The 23,897-nt window shown below is 39.6% G+C and overlaps 2 protein-coding genes across 5 annotated transcripts; both read left to right on the top strand.

Moving 5' to 3' along the window:
- The first annotated feature begins 243 nt into the window (after positions 1-243).
- On the top strand, positions 244-14,533 carry LOC135304987 (RNA-binding region-containing protein 3-like). 3 transcript variants are annotated; one of them, XM_064428048.1, is made up of 15 exons: positions 244-501; positions 1,459-1,506; positions 2,611-2,729; positions 3,378-3,458; positions 4,155-4,266; positions 4,736-4,804; positions 5,387-5,532; positions 6,449-6,574; positions 7,313-7,449; positions 8,225-8,386; positions 8,552-8,646; positions 8,726-8,784; positions 9,310-9,442; positions 10,612-10,684; positions 14,305-14,533. In XM_064428048.1, exons 1-14 carry the CDS (start codon positions 262-264, stop codon positions 10,669-10,671), a joined length of 1,587 nt encoding a protein of 528 aa, XP_064284118.1. In that variant the 5' UTR covers positions 244-261; the 3' UTR covers positions 10,672-10,684; positions 14,305-14,533. The 3 variants fall into 3 exon arrangements, with proteins under 3 accessions (XP_064284118.1, XP_064284117.1, XP_064284119.1); XM_064428047.1 differs by having other exon boundaries at positions 13,389-14,533; XM_064428049.1 differs by having other exon boundaries at positions 13,316-14,533.
- A 319-nt stretch (positions 14,534-14,852) lies between these two features.
- LOC135304993 (pancreatic alpha-amylase-like) lies at positions 14,853-23,809 on the top strand. Of its 2 annotated transcripts, none has more exons than XM_064428065.1 (11): positions 14,853-15,861; positions 17,760-17,971; positions 19,371-19,517; positions 19,797-19,994; positions 20,524-20,754; positions 21,626-21,759; positions 21,845-21,967; positions 22,079-22,178; positions 22,384-22,505; positions 22,615-22,740; positions 23,342-23,809. In XM_064428065.1, the coding sequence occupies exons 2-11, from the start codon at positions 17,804-17,806 to the stop codon at positions 23,529-23,531; spliced, it is 1,539 nt and encodes a 512-aa protein (XP_064284135.1). In that variant the 5' UTR covers positions 14,853-15,861; positions 17,760-17,803; the 3' UTR covers positions 23,532-23,809. The 2 variants fall into 2 exon arrangements, with proteins under 2 accessions (XP_064284135.1, XP_064284136.1); XM_064428066.1 differs by having other exon boundaries at positions 15,694-15,993.
- The last annotated feature ends 88 nt before the right edge of the window (positions 23,810-23,897 follow it).

Raw genomic sequence — 23,897 nt, 5'->3', positions numbered from 1 at the left:
AATCTGCAATTGAAGGCCGAGGAGAGGGCATTTTGAGAGCAACACTCCTCACTCGTTAGGATTTGGTGCAGGACCAGCTCCAAGCGTTACAGGGTCAGGGGAGCGGCACCGCGCCTCTCCCCAGGCGGGCCCTGCGCGCACGCGCCGCTGCCGCCGCAGCGCGCGCTTCCCGCCGCCTCCGCCGGGGGCGCCAGTCTCGCGAGACCCCAGGCCGCCGGCTCTCGCGCGACTTGCGCCGCCGGTTGCGGGCCGCGCGCGGCCATGGCGGCGCCGGGCGCTGAGGAGCTGCGGGCGGGCGGGCCGGGACCCGCGGGCGGCCCGGGGCTGGGCGCCGGCCCGCCGCACCCCGGCGTCCCGCCGCACCCCGGCGTCTCGCGGCGGCGCGGGCGGACGCTGCTGGTGCGGCACCTGCCCGCCGAGCTGACGGCGGCGGAGAAGGAGGACCTGCTGCAGCACTTCGGGGCCGTGTCTGTGCGCGTCCTGTCGGACCACGGGCGGCTGGTGAGGGCCGGGGTGCCGCTGCCGGGGGCCCCGCGGGGCGGGCGGGACACGGTCGGGACGGGGCCGGCTCCGCGTTCGCTGCCGCCCGCCGCCAGCCCCGCGCCCCGGCTTTGGCCTCCGGCTGCTGCCGGCGGGGCTGGGCTTCAGCCGTGCGGAAGGGCCTGTGGGCGGGCGGGCAGGCAGTTTCACGGGTCCATTGAAATCTCTGGTGTGCTTTCTTCTGCCCCCTGATTATGAAAACATGGATGTATTTGTTTTGTGATAAGTGCTCTTCGTGGAGAGCCTTGTGTTTTGCAGAATCGCAGATAGATGTCTGCATATTTTATCAGGGTCGTGCTTTATAGGATATCAGATATACGGACTTTGTTACAATGATATTTTGGGTACGGAATTATGTAGTGGCAATACGGGGTAATAAAGTTTATTAAAATAAATTCAGCTTGGAAAGGTGTATTCTGTGAGCACTTGATTTAATTTGGAAAATTAGGGGGGAAGGTTAGAAGCCATTCAAACGTTCAGAGCACAATGGTTACAACTTTTGTAGCAAGAAGAGGGTTACTTTTAGTAAGAGTTGCTGTGATGAAAATGTTTTGTGTGGTGCTCAAATGAGTTTTCTGGTTTAGAAGAGAATTAAAACTCTGTATCTGTATGTACTTTATTGCAGTTTAGAATGGGTTTTGCTCACTAAAAAAAAACACCCATTTGTCCTGTATTTGTCAAACTGCTGAGCTCATGCATTAATTTTGACTGCAAGAGGTACTTCTCCAAAATTCTTAAGAAAAATGGTTTCTAGTCCTTCATGTCTGTCCCAAATGGGAGTTAGATTCCCATCTGGAAGCTTTCAAATATGTAAATTTGAACTAAGAAAGTGCTTGTGGCTCAATGTTTTACACGTAATCTCTTAACATTTTTGATTCAAATACATTATAACTTTTTGTTTGTTTGTTTGTTTTCTAGAAACATACTGCTTTTGCCACCTTTCCCAGTGAAAATGCAGCTGCAAAGGTTTGTATTGAGTTTGTTACTAAATGTTTTAGCAAAGCACTGAATTGCCAGTGCTCTAATTACACATCATCTGGTACTTAATGCTAGGAAAAAACAAAGCCCCACAATGTAGTATGAGAGTTCTGTTTCAGGATTTGCCTGCAGGACTTGATAAAATTCTTGAACAGTTCTCTTGTTTCCTAGAGTCCTAAGAAAGGTGAATCAAAAGGGGTTTGTGGAAGTCATCTGACCCAGCCTGTCACACAGAGCCTGGCAGACTTACTGAAGCTGAGACTGATCAGGACACTGTTAGGATGTGTGCATTTACATACAAACTGTAAACCAAGCAGAGTTTCCTTGTTTAGTTGTGTGTTTACCATAAAAGTCAGCCCTAGTGATTCTCACAGTCCAAGTCTGCCTTGAATGCCCAACTTTGATAAGAAAACTACTGTATTAATAGGAGATATGTATGCCAAAAAAGTTATACTAATAATGCTTTTTAAATACTAGTCTGGTTAAGTGTCAGAATTTCCCCCTTATACCTTGGGTTTGGGGTTTTTTTGCATTGCTTATAGGTTTTTTTTAGGCCACACTTTAAAGGACTAAAAAAGTTAAAAGACTGTGTGAGGTGAACAGTGGTGAGTTAGGTGCTTGTGCCAGTTGTTAGCAGCCTGCTGAGCTCTGGACTTGAGGAATGCTGGATCTTCCTAGCACCACTGTCAAAATCTTGATTTTAAAATTCCTAGCTATTGCTGACAGAGTTTAGCATGTTTGTACTTCAGGAGCAAAAGGTTGGTTACTTGAAATTCCAGCAATTTAGTAGGCTGTGTGAAAAGTCTGATTGTTAAGGCTGCTGCTGTGTTCAGGTGACCAACCTCTGCAGTGGTTCTGGCTGTGCAGCCTGGTCCCTTTCCTTCCTGCCAGCAGGAAATGCTGCTAAAAGCAGAGCTGGGAGGACACCAACAGTGCAGAACTCTCATGTCCACACTAGCACAGGCTTAGCTTAAAGCAGTTGGGACTGCATCCTATGGCCAGTGTGCCACTCAAAGGAAAAGCAGTTATGCTTTGAAACAGTTCTCATGTTTGTCCTCTTCCCTTTCTCTTCTCCGCTGTAATTACTTGAAGGCTTTATCAAGACTGCATCAGCTGAAACTTTTGGGTCATACATTAGTTGTTGAATTTGCAAAGGAGCAAGAGAGTGCACAGGTACTTAGCCAGCCTTCTGTCTCAGACAAGTGCAAAAGGTATGTGTTTGTTATGTTATGTTTGGTATGTCCTTGTTATGTTTGTGGTCAGGGAAAGGGGATTCTAGATTCATGGTACTTATGTAGTACTTGTGACTCAAAGGATAAATTGTAACCACTTGGAAGTCTTAACAGACAGGTTCAGATCTATAGGACAGTGACTGCATTCCTCCCAACAGAACTGTGTCATTTGCACCTGTGAAATGTGCAAATAAGTGACAAAAGCTATATGATAGTGCTTAATTAAAAATACTATAGTAGAGTTTTCGAGTTATTTATTCCACTTTCTGAATGTGAACAAATCAATAGTTTAATACCTTTGAATTTATGGCCTCTGAAGAGAGTGCATGATAAATAATTTAAATTATTTTCCTTTGAGTGGGTTTAAGTCAGGAGTGTTTGAATATAGGGAGTCTTACTTAAATCTGCATAAGTATTTATTTTAGAAGGCTATCGCTACTGTAATTATACTCATTAATTAATTATGAAGAATTGGTAACAGCTGTAGTAATGCAATTGGTAAAAGATGTTATAAACACCTGTGGTAATTTATTTTTATATTTATTAATAGATGATGCATATTTTATATATTACATTAGACATACCTAATTTTTGCCCTGTTTTAATTAAGACTAAATTAATTTTCAGTTTGGAAGAACCAGTGAAAGAAGAAGAGAAGATAGAACCAAACTGTATTAAAATAGAGAATGGAATTGCACCCAACCATGGGTTAGTGTTGGGGTTTTATTTATCTTAATTATTTTATTTTGTTACAGATTATTTTGAAATGTGTTATGTACTGTTGAACAAGATGCTCCAAACAATAACTCCTATGCCACTGTTCCTTGGGCATGCAGGAGCTGTGATAAAGATGGAGTTTCAGTTCCTCAAGTTTAAAATGCTCACATCTGCATAGTGACTGGTGCTTTGAGCTTGTGGATGGCAGAACAGCCTTCCAGCACCATGCATTGCTTTCTTGGGCTGGAGTTCTCCCAGTGTTAACAGCACAATATCACTGACTTTTTTCCTGATGCTTCTTCCTTCCTCTCCAGTTTTCATTTTAGCACACATGAAGTAGTACATTTTTTGAAGCTAATGCAGCCCTTTGAGCATTGAGTTTCTGATATTTGTGCAGGCTGCTATGCTGTGCTTTTGGTTTAGGACATGTTGATTGTTTCTGTTTGCTTTAGGCTTCTGCATGGCTTGATACTTCCAGTGTGCCCAAGCCCAGTAAATCTGTCATGCACTGGGGACTACTCCAGGATGTTAAAGGCATTCTAAGTGGCCCAAAACTGTTCTAGGGGAAATATTTCAGTGTTACTTCAGATGTAATCAGTAGTTAAGCCTCTAGTAATCATTAGTTGTTACGGGTGATTAAGTGGCAGTAATGTTAAGGTGTCTTGTTTTCAATCTTTTTTTCCTCAGCCTCACCTTTCCCATCAATTCTTGCCTCAAATATTTGTATCCACCACCTTCAAGTGCAATTCTAGCAAATATAGCAAATGCCTTGGCAAGCGTGCCCAAATTTTATGTCCAGGTAAGTAAAAAACAGGAAAAAAAAGTATAAAATTCAAGACATTCAATTTTTCCTCTTTTAATTATCCACAGAAGTAATTATTTATGTCATTGTAAATACTAACTTGGATTTTCTGTGATGGTGTTGACCAATCTTAGTTTTTTACTGTGCTGAGGTAATGAGATTTTATTAATCTGAGGTAGATTACTTAATTGACACTGAAGACTTAACTGGATATGCTCTTCCTAATTAGATATAACTTGAGTACCTGGAATTTCATTCTGAGAAGATGCTGTATGCTTTTTATTAGCCTTGTTAGGGTGTTCCTTGTACTGACTATTAGTGTTGGATCTCAAGTGCAAGTTTTACATTGTTCACAAACATTAAAACTGTGCTGATTTACACCTGCCAGGAGTGATTGGCTGTTCTACCTAACAAGGAACTGTTATCACTTATTCAAAGGAAACCTACTTATTTTGACTCATTTCAGGTACTCCATCTGATGAATAAAATGAATCTTCCTCCACCTTTTGGACCAATTACTGCTCGTCCTCCAATGGTAACATTTTAAATACATTTTCAGTTCTGTAGGATTGAGTCACAATTAAATTGTTAGCAGCATAGTAGGAGATGTAAATTTCTAGAGGATTGCAAATCCTGCTGCATTTCACTAGGTACATGTTGGTCTTCTAAAGCAATTCTTTGGACTATACTTTGAACAAAGAAATACCCATCTATGGTAGCAGCACAGGAATGTTTCAAACTGTTGCTTCACTGTTGAAACTGAGATGGCTTTGCAGCCTAAGCCTTCACCCATATGCTTGGACTGTATTCTTCTCAGGAAAGTCCTTGAAGCTGAGAGCAAAGTGAAAATCCAAGGCCATGGCTGCCGTGGTTTTTTTTCATCTCAACTTAAAAGAATTAAACCATTACTGCTATGCTTCAGAAAGCAGATTTTTGTTTTTGCTTGTGGAAAGTTTTTCATTAGTAATGTAGTTTACTAAAATGGTATCTAGATCCCTATAAACATACTTGTCAAAAGTTCATTAATTGCTTTGACTGTTGTTCTTAAGAAAACAAGATATGTTTAGGATTTTTCCTTCAAGAAGTTTAATTTTTCAACTTTTTTCCCCATCATTAGTATGAAGAGTATTTACCAGTGCCTGTGCCACCTCCCCCAATCCCACCTCTGCCTCCTGAAGAGCCTCCTTTGCCTGAAGAGGAAGAAGGACTGTCTAGTGGGGATGAATCCGAATATGAAAGTGATAATGATGAGGAAAAGGAGAGGTATGCATTTTACAGTCATTTGCAAGGTTTTGGGCTTGCTAAAAGGGGTGGTTTTACTTTTCCAGCTTCTAGTTCAGCAAGTGGTAATGTTTGCAGAATATAGATGTACCATCTTGTAGAGAGTGTGTAGAAATCTTTCCAGATGCTTAGAGAAACTTCAGAGTGCAGAAGAACAGTGCAAGTATAAATGCAATAAGAAAAGGAAAGTGGCCTATTGGTGTGCAACTTTTCCTTTGTTCCTGTGTTCAAAAAAACCCAACTAAACAAAAACTCATCTTGAAGAGTGCAGATATAAGGAAGCAGAAATTAGATTGTTTTCTGAAGTCTTCATTGTTCCACATCTTTCTAAATTGACTCCTGAGCCTGAATCGTATGTGCACACCAACTTATCTGCAGGTATTGCTAGGGGTGATAATATTTCTGCTGAGGATTCTCTTGCAGTTTTTGGACTGAATTACATAATAGCTGTATTTTTTTTTAATCTTTAAACGAACTCTAAATTAAAAGGCAGCTTTTTCCTCTGCTGTCTAAACTGAGAAGTAAATCAGAAAGTCCCTATGCTGTATTTGGAAAAACACATCATTTGGAAAAAGGTAACCCTGTTGAGTATTATAAAATCAGGTTCAAGCTGTGGGCCATTACAGCTTCAGTGTCCCAGTAAGGAGCATGCTTGGGGAAGGAAGGGCATGACTGACATGTGAGGATTTTGGTCAGTCCTTAAGTGCTCTGTGTATATTGATTTTCTATGTGTTACAGCTTCAGTTTTAAGGTAGTTAGTTTTTTAATTGTATTCTGAGAAGTTCTATGTCAAGGGCTTTAAGGAAAAAAAGGTTTTTAAAATAAGTACTTTCAAATAGACTGTAAACCTCTTTGTTTTATTTTTGTTTGGTTTTGTTTTTATTTTTGTTTAAAATAGAATGACCAAGTTGATGGAATTGGCAACCCTTCAGCCCAAAAGACCAATAAACACAAAGAAGCGTGGTGTTAGAAAAAAACAAAGAATTAAAGACATGTTGAATGTTCCTGTGTGTACTTCCCACAGGTTTGTGGTTTTTGCACTTATCCTATTGGTTTTATTGCCCTAAAAATTCAAATTTTCCTCTAGTTTGAACTAAAGTCTGCTCAACAACCTTAAAGTGTGCCTGATCCAAGCTTCCTGTCAAACTAATAGAAATTCCTTTTCCTAAAAAGATAACTAGTTTCACATCACAGCTGTGATGAAGCAGTTTGGATTTATTGTTTGGGCTGCTTCTTAAAAAAAATTTAAAAACTAAAAGTGTGACACTGGAAGAATAGAAACTGCCTTGCTTTAAAGTAAGTTTGGGTCTTAGAACAGTTCTTGTTCTTGCAGTTCTGTGCCACAGTGGACAGCAGTGCAGTATTTCTATGTTGTGATGAATGATTGTGAATGCATTTTTACTAATGGCTGCCTGCTTCCTCCAAGTGATTTGCTACACTTTTTTAAAATGTTGTATATTTTATATACTAGGTGAGAGCAGCAGCAAGGCCAGTTTTTTTTTCATGCTGAAGTTACTGGTGAAGGTTTTAATAAATGTCTGTGTGTATTGTACTGTGGTATGTGATGGTTGGTTTTGCTCCCACTGCCAGACATACCTTCTGTATCTGCAGTGTTGTAATCACCTGAAACGCTGTTAGGTGAAATGAAGAATGTGTGTTTGTGGTAAACAGCAGCATAAAATCTAACTGGAAGAAATCTTGTATTTGACCATGCATTAATCAGTGTCTGAATCTTTAATTAATCTCTTGTTGTTTTAAACAGTAACTCGCACCCTACACTGTCACCTTCAGATGTCTTTGAGCAGCTGCAGCACGTAGGTCATAAAAAAATAGAGTTTCATATTAGTACTGAGATCCCAGCTGTTGTTCAGACAAACCCAGAAAAAGAAGAAAAAAATGGTAAGAGAGTTTATACTTCAAATGTATTTAATGTTCAAGTCATTTGGCTTCAGCATATAAACGGGTGCTGAAATTTACACCAGGAAATAATTCTTTTCCTTTACTGTGTTGGAGCTTTCAACACCAAGTTGCATCATATTTGTATTTGCTGTTCTTCCCATGTTACAAGCTTTGGAAAGGATCCAGAGATTTTTAAAGGTGTCTCTCCTATGTGCTCTATGGTTTATGGTGAATTGCACTATCTTTTAAATGTTAGGATGCAAATGTTACAAATTTTCAGTATTTTATGGTACAAATGAATATATCAGATTTTCCTTTTCCAGCTCTTAGAGAGCAGCATCCGAGTGATTGCCAACCCCTTTTCTCTGGTGCACTGATTATCTCCCATAAACATGCTGGGCACTGATAACAATGAGGTGTGATGGCTTTTTAGAGGGTTATGGTCAATCTGTGCTTCTTGGTACTTTACAGTAATATCCAGTTTCTTTAAGGGAAAATAATGAAATGGATACAGGATTGAACAGCAAAGCAAGTTTTATGCTAAATAATGTGTGCCATGGCCTTTATTTGTACTACATGGGGTTTTATAGGACTGTACACTGCAGGTGCTTTTGTCAAACCAGGGATTAAGACTCATTTTTAAGGGTGAATTCAAATTGCCTTACAAAGTCTGCTCTATTATAATGTTGCTGGAAAGAGTGTGGTTTTTTTGCTGGCTCTTGATCTTGGTGTGAATAAAGGTATAAACCACTTACATAATTTGTTGAAATTTCAGACCTTTATGCAACCACAGAAGAAATCAATAATACAGGCTTTGGAAGGATTTTCCCAGCTCCTAGCTCAAATGATAAAATGGAAACTGAAGAGGAGGATGATGAAATACCATCAGAATTTATTTCTAGAAAGGATCTAGAAAAAAACAGACTTTCTAGAGAAGGTATAACTGTGAGACTAGATTATCTAGTAACAGCTTTTTGATTTGTTGCAACAAATAGCTTAAATAAGTTTCTATTTTCTTAATTGAGTGTATAGTAAATTATTTTATACTGAGCAAATGTGCAAAGTAAATGAACTAAAGCATGTGGTTTTTTTTTTCTTCAAGAAATGGAAAAATATTCTGTTTTCAAAAACTATGAGCCAGGTGATCCAAATTGCAGGATATATGTGAAGAATTTAGCTAAACAAGTTCAAGAAAAAGTAAGTAAACAAGCAAATGAAATATCTATCAAAAGGGCTTTTTCTTAGCATTCATCTTACACTTACACTTTAATTTCAGGACCTTAAGTTCATTTTTGGAAGATATGTTGACTTCCAGTCAGAGGTGGAACGCAATATGTGAGTTCATTTCATACTTGGTTAGAATTAAGCCTTCTATATTGATTTCTATGACACTTCTGGAAACTGGAATTTTAAAAATAGCCACATTTTCTGTGTTTCTGCATAAACAAAAATGTGTTAGACCTAAAAATCTTCATTTCTGAAGATTAAGAAATCGAATTATTTTATGATGAGTGACTGAAGACCCTATTATTTTGTCTTTATATTTTCTTTCTCAGATTTGCTTTTCTTGGCTGTGTGACACAGAATGAACTGTGTGGGTGACTGTGTGTATCTGACAATTTTGCATATGTCTTGTTTAGTAGTACTGCACATCAATTTGCTATCCTGCAGTTTAATATTACCTTTCAGTAAATGGTTTCCCCAAGCAAAATGTTTCCAAGGACATCACGCCTCCTTGTAGGCTTTGCTTCTGTTTCTGCTATTTCTCCCACCTGAAGCATGAGAATTGTGCATTTGTACTGTGAAATCTGCAAGGTTTGTTAAACATGAGTCATTCCCAGTTCTCCCCTGTGCCCCTAGGTTTGATATCCGTTTGATGAAAGAAGGCCGGATGAAGGGACAGGCTTTCATTGGACTTCCCAATGAGAAAGCAGCTGCTAAAGCACTGAAGGAAGCAAATGGCTATGTCTTATTTGAAAAACCCATGGTGGTTGTATCCTTTTCTTCAAGCATTTATGTTCTTTGTCATCTCTGCCAAGTTTTGTTGTCACAATGTTCTGCAAAATAAAAAAAGGCCTTAAGAAAACCTGTCAACATAACACAGTGCACTGTTTATGGTAGCTGAAGAAAACACAGATGCAGCCATGATATTTTATGAAAAATCCTTGAGTAGGATTTTTCTATGAAAAATCCTTGAGTAGGATTTTTCTCCTGAGGAGCTGAGGAGCCTCAGGAAAGAAATGTAAACAATAACTATCTGCTGCTGTGGAATGCAACAGGTGCATCTGTGATTGGTGCATGCTGGTTGTTTCTAATTAATGGCCAATCACAGTCAGCTGGCTTGGACTCTGAGCGTCACAAGCCTTTGTTATTGCATTCCATTCCTGTTCTTTCTAGCCTTCTGATGAATCCTTTTCTCTCTATTCTTTTAGTATAGTTTTTAATATAGCATTGTAATAGATATCATAATATAATAAACCAGCCTTCTGAAACATGGAGTCATGGTTTAAGAACAGAATTTGCTGGTCTTACATCTTTGATCCTGCAAAGACAATACAGAAGATAATTTAGCTTGTATGATCACTGTATTTAAATTAAATTCAAGATTTTGTACTTGATTAGATGTGTGTTTACAGAATCATGATCATAAGAAATGTTCCTGTAAGAGTAAGTGGTTCTAGATAGGTTTTTCAGCTGCAACTGTCTCTTTTTGATTGCACAGCATTTTTTTGTGTGAAAGTCCTTTCTTACTTTTCACTTAAATATTTCATAGTTTATTTCAGTTTCTTTATACTCACATTAACCCCAGCATCTGCTGCTTTTACTGATTTTCCTCTCAAATACTGTGACATCAAAGTTAAGAATTAACATGCTGGGTTGGAAGTTTGTGAATATCAAACATTTATCCTACTGTAGTTACCCTGTTTGCATCTAACCCATTCCCAGTTAGTCCTCCTTATGGGCTCTCTAATAACTCCTGTACTGTTTATCAGTGAGGTCCTAATCTTAGACTAATAAGGCACTGTTATAATACTTCATACTGTAGTGGAATTGATTCACAGATAAAGGTCACTTTCTAGACTAATTTGTAGGAGTAATCTTTTTTGTCTTTCCTAACTGACTTGTATTACCAGGCACTTGTAGTCCTTAATAGAATCTCAGCAATTTGCTCGTTCAGCTAGACCAAAACAGGATGCCAACGAAGGGAAAAGAAAAAAGTAAAACCCTGCACAAGGTATGGATCTCTACCTGAAAGTAAAAAAAAAAGAATTGGGCTGGGTTTTTTTGTTAGTGTTTGCTTGGTTTTATTTACTCTCTCTTTAACAGCTTCTTTAGGAGTAGCGATGATGGAGAGGAAATGTTCCGTACAAATTTATTTTCTTAAATGTGTGCTTATATCAGAAAAACAGAGTGCAAGGTATATAGTTGGTGTAAGTTTAAAACTTTTCCTTTTTCCTGTGTTAAAAAACTCAGAGGCCACTTATGTTCCTAATCCTGATCTCGTAGGGCATTTGTCAGTTTCTCTAATCCTTAATCTGCAAAGATAAGGAGAATAATTTTGTGGAATCGGACCACTTATCTTTTAGTCATCTCCCAGGGTTTTGGTACTGAAAAGTGTTGCCTCTTACCTCCTTCCTTTCCATCCCTGCTGTAAGGTGATCCTGAAGAACTGGTTTCAGCAATAAACTTCTGCTGGCAGTAAAGAATCTTTGCTAACTTCAGGAAATGAGTTCTTAGTGCTGTTGGGGCAACCTTTAAACTTGTCTGAATTAGCGAAGGATATTCTGTCAGAAAATGCTGCTTAATGTTGCATTGATCAAGGCTTCCTTTGTTGTGGAATGTGTAGGTCCTGATTTTTGGCATTATTTAAACATAATGGGAAAGTATCTTCCAGCAGATAGTTGCTATTTAACTTTTATTTCTTATCATGTAGCTTTACTTCACTGCTCCCTACTCTTGAGCATTTCATTTATGTGAGAGTAAGTCAAGCAAAATCAGCTCTAATTTACCTGAGTGGTTTCATGGCCTGCAAACATTTGCATAGTGAACTCGAAAGTGACCATGTGAAGTAACTGGTGCAAGAATAAAAAGCATTTATTTCTCAGTCTTTCTCATGTATCCTCTGATACATGAATTAACTCATATTTAAAGGGCGCTGACCTTAATTTCTGGTTACAGTCAAGATCATTCTGGTTATGTCTTCACTTAAAACAGAATTAACTGGAGTCTTTAGCCCGAGTGCTTATGAAACATTACTTAACCCATGGTGTGGTTTTAATCTGGAGCTTGATCCTTGTTACTCTGAAGAAAATAAAGGATGTGAACATTTGTTTTTGAATTTTACAAATTGGTTGTAAAGCCCACGTTGTGGTTATTGTGATGGTAGTATTTCTATTTTTAACAGCTACTCTAAGTGTAGGTTTTTCATTCCATCCATTGTCTAATGATTTTTAAAATCAGGTTTAGGCTTGTTTCTCTCTCTTTGGTCTTACTTCCTATTTTGTGTAGTATTACTGTTTGTAGTTTGCAAAATCTGTATTGTGTCAAATTAAAGATCACTTTTTTATAGACCTTCTGTACTGGTCATTGAAAAGAGCCTTGGCTAAAGTGTTCTGTTAGGATCAAGTTTTATAAGACTATTTCAGTCTTGTTTGACACTCCTTTCTTGTTAGAAAAAACCTTCTATTTGTGTTATCTAGTGTCTAATAAGATTACTGTGGTTTCTTATATTAAAAAAATATTGAAGCAATTTAGCTATTGGAGAACCTGATGAAATCTGAGCAGTTTTATTCTTTTAGGAATTCCCCCTTTTTCCAACTAATTTTGTACATTAATTCTGAATTCATTAAACATGCTAAATACTTGATTTGCATAAAGAAAATAGCAAAGTGCTTATTTGTTATTGTTTTGATGGTCAACTCAGAAACTTTTTCTAGAGTGAGCAAACCATACTGAGGCAAGATTTAATTGTGCACCTGAAAGTCTTCCATGAGTTACCCTCTTACAAGTGTCCCTGCTGTTCTGTCATGGGCAGAGCTTCTCACTTAGCTTGGCTGTTTATATGTTGTAATCATAGCAATGTGCCATGGAGTTACCCAGGTTTCTAAGGATCCATGAGGTTTAATTAAAAATACTTGTTGTATTTTCCAAGTAATGGTCAAGCTGACCCCTATTTCTGTATGACTGTTTTTCTGTTCCTGCTGGAATATTCTGATGGATGCTGATTTATGAAGTGAAATTCCATGATAAAAACTTGGGTCTGCTTAAGTCTAGGGTTATTTTTCTGTTGTTGGGTGGGTTTTGTTGTTTTTTGGGGTTTTTTTTTTGGGTTTTTTTTGGTTTTTTTTTTTTTGTTTTTTGGTTTTTTTGTTTGGTTTGGTTTTTTTTTCTGCAAAGGCTTTATCCTTATTTTTTTTTTTTGACAAAACATTACATATGGTTTATAGAATACTGCAGAACTCCTTGCTTGGCTGAAATGTCTTTTTATCGATGGACTGGCAAAAAGTTCACCTACAGTGACTTTCATGTAGCTAAAATACAATTATTTGGCAGAAAAGTTATGTGGAAGAAACTGATGTTGAGAGGTCTCCAGCTTCTTCATAAGGAAGAAGTGGTTTGAAAGCTGGCATTAAATGGAAATATGATTGGGTTTTGGACCTGATGGAAATAAAATGAGTCTTAAAATGGCAAAGACTTGAAGGAGATGGAAGAATCTGCTGGTGTCCTAAAAGTTCAAGTTATCAAAAATGTATTTTCTTTTGAATATGAAGCTTAGTGTTTATGGATTCATCAGCCCTCATTAAATCTCATAAGGGGTTAGAACTGGTTTTTATCACAGAGGCATATTTGCTTTTTTTTTTGCTAGGTAGCATAAAGTTATGTGTGTGCAATACTGAGAATCAAGTAAAATTAAACCACATTCTGCTGTTCTTCTTTAGAAACATTCCTGCGTAAATACTGCAATAATACTGTCATGCAGAGTGTATCCTTTCTTGTTGTATCCTTTTTTGTGCAATGTTTCCTGTAGCACTCAACTGCATCTTAAGTTTTCATATAGAGTAGGTGTGGGGAGAAGTTAACATGTTTTAAACTTGAGCTAATCTAATAATTTTAAAAAGCAAATTTTTTCAGGGGGGGAAAAAGAAACCAATGAGTTGTCTGTGTTGTGTGAATAGACACAATGAAGGTTCTTAGTCTTAAAAGGTGGCCTTCACCTTCTTCCTCAGATACCCTACTAATTTGTTCCTTAGTGAAACAGTTCTAGTTCACACCAGCTGATCTGTGTGAAGCTGTGCTGAGCTCACACTGACCAAGTCACCTTGTTTTACTTTAAAAACATATTAATATAATATGTTGGCTAAAATACATTGCAGTGCAGTTTTAATATTAGGGGGTTGACCAGTATTTTAGATCATTTGATGATTACTGTTGTCCTGGTACATGAGAAACAATTTGGAGTTGATTTAGTTAATACATTCCTTACTTTGTTTATTTTTTTTTTGAGTAAAGAAGAAAATTAACAATATCTTGCAATTAAGTATTTGGAGCTGGACTAATAATCAACTATTAATCACTGCTACTTTCTGGTTGTTTGGGTTTTGTTACATTGCTGTCTGCACTTAGGTAGTGTTGTTGCTAGTGACCTATATGTTTCCTGTGGGTTTCATTCTACATTACTGTTTAACATTCCGTAATATAAAATTAATACATTCTGCATTTATTATGATGTATTTTTCAGAGACATTAAGCACTTTTTAAAACACTAAGCATCTTTCAATTTAGTTGTGAAAAGCCAGTCTAACACTACTATTTTTTGGTAGTTCTTACTTTTAACATGCCTTTGTGATGTTCCAGGTCCCTTTTGTGTTCCTTCTCTTTCAAGTATTATCAAGCTGGGGAAGAAGCAGTGTCACCATCAGGACTCTTGAACTGTGCGTAGTTGCATTTCTAAAGTATTTAAGGCAGATGATAAATTTTCCCGTCTTAAAGATATCTGTAATCTTTAAGTATCACAAGACTTACTACATCATAAATGTATGTTAGATTGCTTGTGAAATCTAATAAATTATTTAACTTCTCTTCATTTTGCTGCCTTCTCTTTGTTTTGACTTTTGTTCTTGGGGTTTTGGGCAGGACAGGTCTTGTCTTTGAGACCAAGCAGAAGGACTGATACATGGGCCTGAATTTGTACTCTGAACCTGGGCACTGTTCTTCCTCAGTAATTAACTTGCATTGTTCATCTGCAGCTTGAAAACTGTCACTGGTGAGACTGAAGTCATTAAAACCAGAGCAGCAGTTAAAACTGGTATAGATGTGGTTCTTGCCCTGTTGAGGGTGATGGTAATAGTGGTCACATAGGATTTGCCACATACTGGGCTGGTTAGTGGAACTGTCTAAAACCTGTGGGAAACATTGCAATGTCATTTAATTGATAAGATATTCTAGTCCAGTGGATTTAAAGGAAAAGTTATCTCATAAACTACTAAATGATAGCTGATGGTGTGGGAGCTGGCTGCTGTAGATTTGTCATTACTCCAGCTACAAACAGTCTAAATCACTAGTATTGGTGGCTGGACCAAAGTAAGTGTATCTTTGCTATTTTTTTCCAATAGGAGCTGGCTTACCAGAATCCTTTGAAGTGCTTTTACTGGAATTATTCTTATTTTACTTGCTGCATTCCCGTGGGGACTGTGTAATTGTTCCTTCAGTCCTAGAGGGCTTCTATAGTTCTACAGTAGTATGTCCTAACACCCATGTTGAGCTACACGTACAGGACCAAAGGCCCACAAGTGAATTTTCAGAGCGCCGAAGTAGGATAACAGCAAGATGGTGCTGTGCTCAAGGACAAAAATACTTTATAAGGAAGTGCGGATAGTGAATGTTCGAGGAGCTGTGCCCTGCCCGCGGTGTCCCGGGGGCGGCGCGGGGCCGAGCTCGCCGTGCCCGGCGGTGGCGCCCGGCGGAAGGGGCGGAGCGGGGCGGCCCCAGCGCGCCCGGGCCGCGCTCCGCTCGGGGAGCGCTGCCGGCAGCCTGGAGGGGCGGCGGTGCGGGCTTGCTTCGCCCGCGGGCAACACGGGGCTGCTGAGGGGGTTCTGTGGGCAGCCGCCAGAAGGGATGGGGCAGTGCCGTGCTTCCCCGTGACAGCCTCTGGCGCCTGCAGCTCCCGCAGCTCCGCGTCGGGCGTGCCGCGGGTCTGAGCGCGGTCGCGGGTGTGTTGGCGGCTCCGCTGCGGCCGTGACCCAGCAGAAGGCCCGGTGACCCGAGTTCCGTGCTGGCCAAGACAGCGGCAGGGCTCTGCAGGGACGCTCCGCTCCCCGGTTCTCTGCATTGCAAAGTTGCTCTCTTCCACATGGCCTCTTAGCGTTTTTCCAAGTTTCAAAAACATTTTGAAGCTAGAGCCTTCAGAGTGCGGTGAGGATTTCAACATCCCCATTCCCTTATTATTGCTTGTGTTGAAGGCAGAGCGGCCATCAACCCGTTTCAGAGAAATTAAAATCTACGTCAAATCTTTAAGGCCTAGGCCTTGGAGCTGGTTGGGCCAAGGTATATTATTCTTAATACTTTGTGTCATTTACTGCTTTGTGTATTTACTGCTGTAAGTAAAACTTGCCAATCTAATAAATGCCTTTTCTTATCAGAGAGGATGGAATTTTCTTAGCTGATTTTCTGTTAATGCACGGTTATCCTATCAGGGCCAAAAAGCATTTCTTCATGAAAATGGAAGCACACAGAACAACTGCTTGTGGTTGAAACTTAATCTGTATACTTAACTGCACATCTACAAGTAAATAATGGTATTAAAGCTATTTTGTTCACAAGCAGAAAAGCCAAATATACCAAATGCTTAATTCTAAATAACTCTGCCTGCTTGTGAAGAGCAGTGACATCTGATAGCAGTAGGCTCTGGAAGGCTGGTTCTACATTTTGTAAACTATATTTTGTGCCTAAATTTGCTCCAAAGAGTGCTCTGCTACCTGAGAGATATGGATCATCCTTTCCTTGAAGCAGGAGTCAGGGCAATTTAGTCGAAGTCTCATAAAATTTTATATCAATTTATATCTGGCTAATTGTATCACAGCAGGTTGGAGTTTTCAGCAGTGCATTCCCAAGTGCGTATTAAATCAGGAAAATCACTGATTTCCTTTGTGTAGCAAACCTGAGGGCAAGTGTGTTCATGTTTAAACCTTCACTGAAGTGTTTGGTTTCCCTTGTGGCAGGAATCTCTCTTTGCTCTGTTACTGTAAGATAACTTTTTATAAAGAATAGTTACTTACAGGAAAGTAACAAGATTCTGTATTTTGCTATAAGGGAGGTATTAGTTCTGCCATTTGTTTGCAGAAGTTCTTCTTGTAGGACTTCTGTGTATCTCAGACTCTAAATCAAGTTCTAAACAGGAAGAGTGCAGAATAAGGTTCTCAGTAGAGTAATGTAAACCTTGATAGTTGTTGGGTTTCTGGTTTGTTACATGTTGTAACAATCTCTAGGTGAGGAAAAGGAGAGGCAATTTTAGGTAAATGCAAATAGGATATGAGTTGGGAAATGCAGTTCCTAGCCTAGCTCATCAGAAGGAAATGTAGCTTCAAACCTCTGGAAAGCTCCTTTTGCAGAACTCTGTACTTGGGCACTTGGAAGGAGATTTCTTGGTTATGGAGTTTCACAGCATTTCTAACATCTGCATGCCATCGCCCATGTTCTTAAAAAGAGAATATCTGCACACAAATCCTGCAGGTGTGCAGAGATCAGACATTTAGCATTTCTGGGTTTGAGTCACATTAATTAATGATTTCTGTGTCTGAGAGATCTTCCAGGTTTCAGGCTGTTGTTTGAATGAGAGATGTCATGCATATCATGAATGACAGACTCACGTATGTTAAACCTCCAAAATATCTGGGGTTTCATAACAAATCATGGTAAGAAATATGCTCCTCTGCAAGGTCATGTCCAAATAAGTTCATGTTGTAGCAACACCATTTGGAAAAAAAGATGCCTCTCAATGATAAATAGGAATGAAAAATAATGTACATTAAAATAAGAAAATGTCCTTTTCAGTCTATGTAAGTATTCCTTTGCCCTTTGGGGTAGTTTTTGGCTTTACACTAATAACACCACAGCTTTTACATTCTGGGGGCAGCCTGCGTTAGGCAAAATCTTAAGTGCATGAGAACAAAGTGACTGTTAGTATGGGAATTTGATACAGTTTAGATAAGATCCAGTTCTCATACAAAATAACAGGTAAATAAATGTGATGCCAGGGATGGGTGTTTACCTTTAACTGTGTATTTTCTAATGTGTACTTTACTCTCTTGCAGGAACATTGATAGTTAGAAGAGCCCAGCTGATCACAGAGCACTGGATGGGGATCTATTTTCTGCTGTTAGTTGTAGGGCTTTGTTGGGGGCAGTACAACCCCAACACTGTCCCCAAGAGAACCTCCATTGTGCATCTCTTTGAATGGCGCTGGCAGGATGTTGCTGAGGAGTGTGAACGCTACTTAGCTCCTAATGGATTTGGAGGAGTTCAGGTATGTCTGCTCCTATCAGTAGGTAGTGAAATTGCTACACAGATGATAATTTGTTTTTCACAGAAAATGTTCAATTTGTCAAAGGACAGGTACTGAACAAGAAAAATAGAAATTGGTAATGGAAGTAGTAAATGCTGACAAATATATTCTTCAGCTATCTTCGAGTAAGCATGGATTTATTTCATTGCTCCAAAGTGTGTGTTTTGCAGTCTGTGCTATTACATTTAGATGAATTAGAATTGCACATCACTTGCTAAATCTTTTTTTTTTTTTTTTACTGCTGTGAAGAGTAACCTATGTTTATCTGCTTCATATTATTTAAATCAAGGAAAGCTCTTAAGAGCTAGATAAATGTAAAATGAAACTGTGACTGAACAAAGGCTTCCAAAGAGAACAAAAAAGTGCTGAAGGTGTTAAATAATTAAGTACAAAAGGCTGCTGACTGTGTTCACCCAAACTGGCAGGTTTCTCTCTGTGTAGCACAGGGTCACAGTAAGCCACTAAGAGACCCTTCTTTGCAGGAACCTGGTGTGAGCAGGCAGAAGTGAACTGAGCACAGGTTCTGGTCAAGGTGTCCCTGTGTGAGTCAGGTCTGTCTGAACAACAGCGACGTGTTCCTGTGGAACCAGAACTGGCACTTGGGTGGGGTAGCATGGCAGGAGAGCTGCCACTTATTAAAGTATTTCCGTTTGCCTGTCAGATAGCTCAGGAAAAATAGATGCGAAGGCTGCCTGTCTCTTGTAGCCCAAGAGATTGCAAGCTGGCCTGAGTGAGAACTCTCCCATAATTTTCAAATAATCATTTTGTCTTTGCAACCTTCTTTCCAGACCAGATGGACTTTAAACTGATTTCTCAGACTGTGGCCTATGCCTGTTCATGATTTTAATCCATTCTGTGGCAGAGTCTCAGAAGTATTTTTCAGATGATGACTTGCTTGGAGGTAGCAGCAAAAGCTTGTTGCCTAAAAAGTATCCTTCTGTAAAAGGTAGAACAAGTAGAACTCACCTGGAAACTTAAAAGAATTAAGACAAGAATGTGTTCATCCAAAGCATTACAAAAATGGGAAGTTGGATCAGTTTTAAAGGCAGGATGTTACGTCAGTTGTTATACAGTCACTTCCTTCCTCTGCTGACCTAGTACTTCAATTTCAGATGCTTCTTTTTGAAACTTGAAGTCACAAAGAAAATTAGGCCACTCTGTTCATGGACCTAATTTTTATACTGGCTTTCTACCTGTTGAAGGCCAGGCCTCAGTCTTTTGTTTCCAACCTACTACAGTGTAAGCAGAGGATAGTGAGGATCTACCTGTTCTCTAAAAATGTTATTTCTCTAAAAATACTGGGCAAAGAAATTAACCATTTTCAGTATCCTGTTGCCAAGTGCCATTGTTTTATTGACAGATTTCACCTCCAAATGAAAACGTTATCATTACTGACCCCTGGCAACCATGGTGGGAAAGATACCAGCCTGTCAGCTACAAGCTGTGCACAAGGTCTGGAAATGAAACTGAGTTTAAAGACATGGTGACCCGGTGCAACAATGTTGGAGTAAGTACTTTTAAAACCTTCTGGTGTTTACAATGCAAGGATATAGCCAAACAGTGATTCTACCATTTAAAAAAATGGGTGCAGTGTTACCTGCCTGTCTGCTGAGCTGCATGTTTTACCACCCTTGCTCTATGCTAATAAAACAATGGAATAAAATATTGGCTGAAGCAAGCAAGCAGAAGTGGTGGGATAGGGCAGGAGGTATGGGAGAGAGAACATTAATTAACAGTGCTGTGGGAAGTAGCTTTTTCAAATTGTTATGTGGATACTGTTCTCTAGGTGCACATTTATGTGGATGCAGTAATCAACCATATGTGTGGAGCTAATGCTGGGGCTGGTGACCATGCTACTTGTGGAAGCTATTTCAATGCAAAGACTGAAGATTTCCCAGCTGTGCCCTATTCTGGCTGGGACTTTAACGATCATAAATGTAAATCTAGAAGTGGAAACATTGAGAATTATCATGATATATCTCAGGTAAACCTACAACTGTGGTTTTCATGTACATCCTGTGCTGTGATTTCTTTGCTCTCATTTACAGTGAGATATTTTTTTAAAGGAATTTTTAAAAGCCTCATGAAAAGCCATCCAAATTAATAATAGAGGTTAGTGTTGCTATCAGGAACACAACTTCTTAAAGGGATAGCTGTACTTGAGACAATGGCTCAATTTCAGATTCAGACAAATGTGCTTATGTAATTAATAAAGACAATTTAAAGCTCCTAAAGTATATTTAGTGTGCTAAAAAAGGCAGAAGTTATTATTTGCTTTTTATTGTAATTTGGAAGTATTCCTTGGTCTCAATTTCAGAAGAGAGGGATAAATTCAATTTCTTATTGTAGCTTCTGTGTAGATGACATTGCAAAGGAAAGAAATGCATGGGGAACAAAGGCTACTGAAGGTTTTATTTGGCATGTAATATAGGCCAAGAACATTCAAAAGGTGTGTAGAACACTGCATGGAGTTTATCAGGGGAGAAGGGTTTGATCTGAGAGTTGTTGCCCAGGTGCGGGACTGCCGCCTGGTCAGCCTGCTGGACCTGGCCCTGGAGAAGGAGCACGTGCGCTCCAGGATTGCCGCGTACCTGAACCAGCTCATCGGCCTCGGCGTCGCGGGCTTCCGCATCGATGCTGCCAAGCACATGTGGCCTGCGGATATCAAGGCCATCTTGGACAAGCTGGAAGATCTAAATACTCAGTGGTTTCCTGCAGGAACTAAACCTTTCATTTACCAAGAGGTAATCTTTATTTTTTTTCATTTTACTTTTCAAACATATTTCTTGCAGGCCCAGTACAGACTCAGTCATACATGGCAGTGCTTTGCATAGGCTGAGCCCAATCAGATCTACAGAAATCATCCTCAATTCTATCCTCAACCATAATCTACAAATACCAAATCTGTCCATAAATGGTCATTGATGTGCAAAATGCCCCACTTCTTTTGGACCTACTGGAATTAGTTAACTTGGAAATTTTATTGAGATAAATTTACTACATTGAAGTTAGTGTAACAATTCTATTGGTTTAAATAATATTTCATTTCCTGAATTTTAAATTCTGGATAATAAATTGCAACAGAACACATATGTTGATTATGAGTTGAAAGTTTATTTTCCAATGGCATAACATCTATTACTTGATATTCCAAATTTGTGTTTTAATTTATTTGAATAACAAATTGGAACAAGCAGATGAGTGTTGGGTTCAGTCAGCAGAAGCCAAACTTGCTGCACATATTTTATTAAATTAGCATCTTGCCTGCAAAGTCTAGGCAAATAGAAACATTCTTTAGCTCCATAGTGAAAGGATGCCCAACTGCTGGAAGCGGAGGCATTGGTGACCGTACTAAATATAAAGGAAGTACAGCCCAAGCCTTAATCATGGGTAAGTGATCAGCTGGGGGCAAGGAGATACAGGATAGAGATGGAAAAGAGGTTCACAAGTTGGGCTGAGCTAAAAGGAGAAAATAGCCTTACATACAATTTTGCAAGAAAGCCAAATAACATAATTAGCTCAAGTACTGTCCCTTTGCTTAAAGCAATGTGTTAAGCAGTGTCTTATTTGTTTGGGTTTTGAATAGAAAGACATGCTCTATCTTTCCTGTACCAGGTAATTGATTTGGGTGGAGAGCCCATCAAAGGCAGCGAGTACTTTGGAAATGGCCGAGTGACAGAATTCAAATACGGTGCCAAACTGGGAACAGTGCTCCGCAAGTGGGACGGAGAAAAGATGGCCTACTTAAAGTAAGGATGAAGGTGCTGCAACTTATCCAGGATTCGCTGGATCCACCAGTTGACAGGGTAGCTTCAAGTCTGTGTTTTTGTTTAGGAACTGGGGAGAAGGCTGGGGCTTTGTGCCTTCCGACAGAGCCCTGGTCTTTGTGGATAATCACGACAACCAGAGAGGACACGGGGCTGGTGGAGCTTCTATTCTAACCTTCTGGGATGCCAGGTGAGGGATTGCTCTTGTGTGGGTGATGCTTCTTGCTTTGGTTCGTTTGTCTGTGTGTTCTGTGGCAGGTTCCTCCTTCCATGTCTCATTCCTTGTTTGTCCACCAAACAGGCTCTATAAAATGGCAGTTGGCTTCATGCTTGCCCATCCATATGGGCTCACACGTGTGATGTCAAGTTTTCGCTGGCCAAGATATTTTCAAAATGGAAAGGTGAGCTGTTGATGCAGAAGATCCATCCATGGGGATTAAGGGTGAGAGCAGGGCCACAGAAGTAGTCCAGGGCATTTCAGATTTTTCGAGTGATTTCCCTGTCCCAGGCTGGATGTGAAACTTTGATGCTCCCTCTAGCTTTGTTCACCAGAGGGGCTCTCTGCATTTTCAGTCGGGAGATCTAAAGCTGTCTTTTTAATGCCAGGATGTCAATGACTGGTATGGACCCCCAAGTAACGCAGATGGCTCCACAAAGGCCGTCACCATCAACGCGGACACGACCTGTGGCAACGACTGGGTTTGTGAACATCGCTGGCGTCAAATCAGGTAGGGCCCTGGGGAGAAACAAGAAGTAAAAGCAGTTGCTTTTGCTTCCTGCTCCATGTGGCTTTAGAAGTGTTGCAGGTGCAGAGGCAGACATTGCTTGTGTTTCCAGGAACATGGTTATCTTCCGTAACGTGGTGGATGGTGAGCCTTTCTCCAACTGGTGGGACAATGGCAGCAATCAAGTGGCTTTTGGCCGTGGTAACAAAGGCTTCATCATCTTCAATAATGATGACTGGTGAGTAAGAGGGAAATAAAGTATAATTTGTTATGATTATTAAACAATTATTATATGTTAAATATGTATTTTAAATATCTTGTTATTAATGTAACCTTTTTAGGTGTTGCTAACTTGAATAGATCTTTCTTATGGATTATTATTGACAGTTATTGACAATTTAAATGTAGCGTTTTCCACTCTATCATAGACACTCTTCAGTCTTGGCTGTTTAGACCTTGTAGTGTGGTCTTTATATTTCCCAGTTCTGAAGCTGGCTGTGTGACTGGGTCTGGTCAACCAGCAAAGTCTGAATTTATAGTAATGAGGGAACTTGTAAACTCAGGAATATGTTCTGTTTTTAAACAGTTTTAAAACTGTTGAAATTGTTTACACGAGAATGAGATGATAAAAGAATGGGAGTATGTCAGGGCTGTAATAAGTAGCTGTAGGTTGTGGTGACGAGCAATGTGAAGCATGTAGTGCTTGAATAGGTTCTGCAGTGTCCAGCGAAGTGCTAGAGGATAATTCCAGAATTGCTTAACATCTGAGGTTTCCAGTATGATTTGAGGAGCATTTTAGAGTCCTCATAATGCTTACAGCACTTTATTCTTTTCCACAGGCCCTTGAATGTATCTCTGCAAACCGGTCTGCCTGCTGGCACTTACTGTGATGTCATTTCTGGGCAAAAGGAAGGTGACTTCTGTACAGCAGTTGAAGTACATGTTGCTGCTGATGGCATGGCTAATTTCCTAATTGGGAATGAAGACCAAGACCCATTTATTGCCATTCATGTTAATGCTAAATTGTGACCAGATGTGTTATACATGTGCTGTTCCTTCTCCTCTGTATCTTTGTTAACAGCAAACAGATGTGCAGAATGTCCTGCCTCTCAGGACTGCATGAACCGAGACAGAGCAAAGTGTGTTAGCTGTAATACTAATGAACTAGTGAGCAGCTGCTGTACAGAGATGAAAACTGGTGGTGCCATGCATATCTGGGAGTGGTGCTGCGTGTATTTGTAAGTGTACTTTATTCAGTTGAGGTTCTAATAAAAAATGGAAGGAGAAGATTGACATTAAATTTAAAATCGTGCTGCTGCGTTCAGAAGTAGAAATGCAGTTCTCTTTAGGGACAAGCAGGATTGCTATAATCAGCAAGATATCCAAAAACCAAGG

This window comes from Passer domesticus, chromosome 7 (assembly GCF_036417665.1).
Source record: "Passer domesticus isolate bPasDom1 chromosome 7, bPasDom1.hap1, whole genome shotgun sequence".
In the NCBI taxonomy this organism is placed as follows: domain Eukaryota; kingdom Metazoa; phylum Chordata; class Aves; order Passeriformes; family Passeridae; genus Passer; species Passer domesticus.
Note: the sequence above shows the minus strand (reverse complement) of the source record. Positions and strands in the feature narration are given on the sequence as shown.